This window comes from Penaeus monodon, chromosome 38 (genome assembly GCF_015228065.2).
Source record: "Penaeus monodon isolate SGIC_2016 chromosome 38, NSTDA_Pmon_1, whole genome shotgun sequence".
Lineage (NCBI taxonomy): Eukaryota > Metazoa > Arthropoda > Malacostraca > Decapoda > Penaeidae > Penaeus > Penaeus monodon.
The window spans coordinates 15,274,414-15,279,413 of NC_051423.1; the positions used below are offsets into that span (position 1 = coordinate 15,274,414).

The window sequence follows — 5,000 nt, forward strand, 5'->3', positions numbered from 1 at the left end:
AATAATAATAATAATAATAATAATGATAATGATAATAATTATGATAATAAATAATAATAATAATAATTATAATAATAATAATTATAAGAGTAATAATAATAATAATGATAATAATAACAGTAATGATAATAATAATAATAATAATAATAATACTGCTACTTATAACGCTAATAATAATACCACTACTAATAACGCTAATAATAATAATAATAATAATAAGTAATAATTTTAATAATAATAATAATAATAATAATAATAATAATAATAATAATAATAATAATAACAATAATAATAATAATAATAAGTCAAAATCCGCCAGGTCACTAGGACGGAATAGCTCCCTGGCCCTGCGGTTCAACCATTTACTAATAACAATCAAAAGAAAACAAGACTTAAATGGACAAGGGAAGAGTATAATGAGGTAATGTACTGCTTTTGCTATGCACTCGAAAAACCTACTGCAAAAGTTATGTGCATGTGTTGTTGGTGTTCCATTGCCTCAAACTTCAATCACCCTAGGTCGCTGGTAGTGACCCGGTGTTTGATTTTAATTAGCAGATCTAAAGAAAATAATAATGATGATAATAATAATAATAATAATAATAATGATAATAATAATAATAATGATAAAATGATAATGATAATGATAATAAGAGATAATAATAACGGTAATGATGATTACTACTACTACTACTACTACTACGACTAATAATAGTAATAATAACAACAATAATAATAACGCTAATAATAATAATAATATTACACAAAGGTGAGGAATCACCGAACCAATCACGAGTGAACACCCCTCGCGTGATCGAGGCGTGGCGAATAGCAAGCGACCATCCACTCGTGCGATCATCGCTTGTTACCTCGGGGTCGAACAAGCTAGCGACCAAGCGATTACAATACTCCCCCATCAGCGAAGATGCCCCATGGTATGTGAGAGGAGGCGGCCCGCCCTGGAGAACCGCATTGGAGGGGGGTCGTCGTCCTGCAGGTACGCTGGTTTTAGGCGATCTATCGAGATCCAATCGTTGGCGCCTTTGATCCGCAGCAGGAATGCCTTCTCTTCCTCTCAATGCCTTCTCCTTTCTCTCAATGACTTCATATGGGCCAGAGTAGGGAGAGGTGAGGCGTGTGGGCGTCGGTGTGGAGGAAAACATACTTCGTCGTGCGTAGATCTCTGGGGACGTAACGGTGTTCGGGTGGCCTGTTGGTCTGTTTGCAGGGGGCGAACTTCCCGACGATGCGTCGTAGTCGGGCGACGTCGTCACCTGATGGAGCATTAGGGAAGAATTCGCCAGGAAAAACGAGGGGGTCGCCGAAAACCATCTCTGCTGGGAAGACGTCGAGCCCTTCATTTTGAATCTTTCGAAGGCTGAGAAGGGAAGTTGCGAAAACCACATTGAGTTGCTACATCGAGACATCAGGGTTCTGTGGAAACGCTCTACAATGCCCTTAGCTTCCGGGTTGTAGGCCGTGGTGTGATGGATGGAGGTGTCCAATAGCTGCCCTAGGGATGTCCAGAGCTGCGAAGTGAAAGAGGTGCCCCGGTCGGACGTTATGTGGACAGGGATGCCGAATCTCGAAATCCACCCGGAGAGCAGAGCGGCGGCGCAGGAGGCGGAACTGGCGTTGAAAATAGGAATAGCTTCAGGCCATCTAGTTGAACGGTCCACTACGGTGAAGAGGTAACGATGTCCTGATGGCGGTAGGGGACCTACTACGTCGACATGGATATTTGCAAAATCCGGGGCCCATTTCAGTATGTCGCTGAATTGGATGTATGGCAGGCTGACGTCTCTGGGTCATGTTACTGTTCTTTAGAGAGTTGGTTGTAGTCGAGCCCTAAATGAACTGCGTCGATGGAAACTCTGGAGAGGGCGTCGGCTACAGGATTCTTCCTTCCCGGCAGGTGTCGAATAGAGCAGTTGAACTCGGCGATGGCAGAGAGATGACGGCACTGGCGGAGGGACTATGTATTGGCTTGTCTCGTGAAGGTGTGGACTAGGGGCATGTGATCCATCTGAATCGTAAAGGTGTTGCCCTCAAGAAAACGGCGGAAATGGACAGCTTGGCGAACGCCTGTCAAACCTCCAAAATTCAGCGACATACTGAAATGGGCCCCGGATTTTGCAAATATCCATGTCGACGTAGTAGGTCCCCTACCGCCATCAGGACATCGTTACCTCTTCACCGTAGTGGACCGTTCAACTAGATGGCCTGAAGCTATTCCTATTTTCAACGCCAGTTCCGCCTCCTGCGCCGCCGCTCTGCTCTCCGGGTGGATTTCGAGATTCGGCATCCCTGTCCACATAACGTCCGACCGGGGCACCTCTTTCACTTCGCAGCTCTGGACATCCCTAGGGCAGCTATTGGACACCTCCATCCATCACACCACGGCCTACAACCCGGAAGCTAAGGGCATTGTAGAGCGTTTCCACAGAACCCTGATGTCTCGATGTAGCAACTCAATGTGGTTTTCGCAACTTCCCTTCTCAGCCTTCGAAAGATTCAAAATGAAGGGCTCGACGTCTTCCCAGCAGAGATGGTTTTCGGCGACCCCCTCGTTTTTCCTGGCGAATTCTTCCCTAATGCTCCATCAGGTGACGACGTCGCCCGACTACGACGCATCGTCGGGAAGTTCGCCCCCTGCAAACAGACCAACAGGCCACCCGAACACCGTTACGTCCCCAGAGATCTACGCACGACGAAGTATGTTTTCCTCCACACCGACGCCCACACGCCTCACCTCTCCCTACTCTGGCCCATATGAAGTCATTGAGAGAAAGGAGAAGGCATTGAGAGGAAGAGAAGGCATTCCTGCTGCGGATCAAAGGCGCCAACGATTGGATCTCGATAGATCGCCTAAAACCAGCGTACCTGCAGGACGACGACCCCCCTCCAATGCGGTTCTCCAGGGCGGGCCGCCTCTTCTCACATACCATGGGGCATCTTCGCTGATGGGGGAGTATTGTAATCGCTTGGTCGCTAGCTTGTTCGACCCCGAGGTAACAAGCGATGATCGCACGAGTGGATGGTCGCTTGCTATTCGCCACGCCTCGATCACGCGAGGGGTGTTCACTCGTGATTGGTTCGGTGATTCCTCACCTTTGTGTAATATTATTATTATTATTAGCGTTATTATTATTGTTGTTATTATTACTATTATTAGTCGTAGTAGTAGTAGTAGTAGTAGTAATCATCATTACCGTTATTATTATCATCTTATTATCATTATCATTATCATTTTATCATTATCATTATCATTATCATTATTATTATTATTATTATTATTATCATCATTATTATTTTCTTTAGATCTGCTAATTAAAATCAAACACCGGGTCACTACCAGCGACCTAGGGTGATTGAAGTTTGAGGCAATGGAACACCAACAACACATGCACATAACTTTTGCAGTAGGTTTTTCGAGTGCATAGCAAAAGCAGTACATTACCTCATTATACTCTTCCCTTGTCCATTTAAGTCTTGTTTTCTTTTGATTGTTATTAGTAAATGGTTGAACCGCAGGGCCAGGGAGCTATCCCGTCCTAGTGACCTGGCGGATTTTGACATTATTATTATTATTATTATTATTGTTATTATTATTATTATTATTATTATTATTATTATTATTATTATTATTATTATTATTATTAGCGTTATTAGTAGTGGTATTATTATTAGCGTTATAAGTAGCAGTATTATCATTATTGTTATTATTATTATTATTATTATCATTATTATTATTATTATTATTATTATTATTATTATTATTATTATTATTAATATTATAATTATTATAATAATAATAATAATAATAATAATAATAATAATTATTATTATTGTTATTATTATTATCGTTATTATTTATTATTATTATTATTATTTTATATATATTATTCATCATCATCATCATCATCATCATCATCATCATCATAATCACCATTATCATCATCATCATTATCATTATCATCCTCATCACCATCATCGTCAACATCACCACAATTAGAATAATTAACATCATCGTCACCCATTATAATCACCTAGATTAGATTGAACTGTTATTATTATCAGTGAATTAGAAATGCATTTGCAGTAAGATAAGATCGCCATTATCATCACCATCATCATCATCATCCCAATTATCAGCTTCATTCTTCTTCATAATCATTATCATTATTACAATTTTCGTCATTATCCCCATCATCATAAATTTCATCATTATCAACAATATTTCCATTAACCTCAACTTCATTATCACAATCATCTTCATCATTATTATCATCATAACCAACCTCGCCATCATCACCATCTCTATCATCATCACCATCACTATCCTCATCATTATCATCATCTTTATTATCAATATCACCACTACCATCATCAACACTAATGCCACCATAATAATCATCACCATCACCCTAATCATAATCATCACCATTAATCATCATTATTATCATCATAACCAACCTCGCCATCATCACCATCTCTATCATCATCACCATCACTATCCTCATCATTATCATCATCTTTATTATCAATATCATCACCACTACCATCATCAACACTAATGCCACCATAATAATCATCACCACCACCCTAATCATAATCATCATAACCTCCATCATCATCACCATCATTATTAAAAGCATTTTTAAAAAAGGCAGGGTATAAATCTCAGATATCAAATAATTGGCGGAGATAATTTCGGCCTCTGACATCGCAATGCTTCTCTGGCGCCACGCTGTCTGCGCCGCTCGCCGCCGGCCGGACCCTGGCGCCGCTCGCTCTGCAACCCGGGGCAACATTGCTGCTTGTCTGTTGCGATTTTTTCCCTCCCTCCTCCCCTCCACCCCCTCCCTTCTCTCCTTTTTTCACTTTCTCTAAATCCCAAACTCCGTTTCTCTCTTTTTCTAATTCTTTAACCTTCCTCCCTCCCTCCCTATCTCTCTCTGTCTCTTTCTTTCTGTCTCTCTCACTCTCTCCATCTTATC

The 5,000-nt window shown here is 40.8% G+C and overlaps 1 protein-coding gene across 1 annotated transcript in view; it reads left to right on the forward strand.

The window, feature by feature from the left end:
- Positions 1–1,852: 1,852 nt before the first annotated feature.
- The window catches only part of LOC119596715, a 7,383-nt gene continuing 4,235 nt past the window's right edge, over positions 1,853–5,000 (forward strand). Inside the window, exons 1-2 of the mRNA XM_037946042.1 lie at positions 1,853–2,000; positions 2,179–3,011. Coding sequence (XP_037801970.1) covers positions 1,853–2,000; positions 2,179–3,011 — 981 coding nt within the window. The remainder of the gene's footprint in view (positions 2,001–2,178; positions 3,012–5,000) is intronic.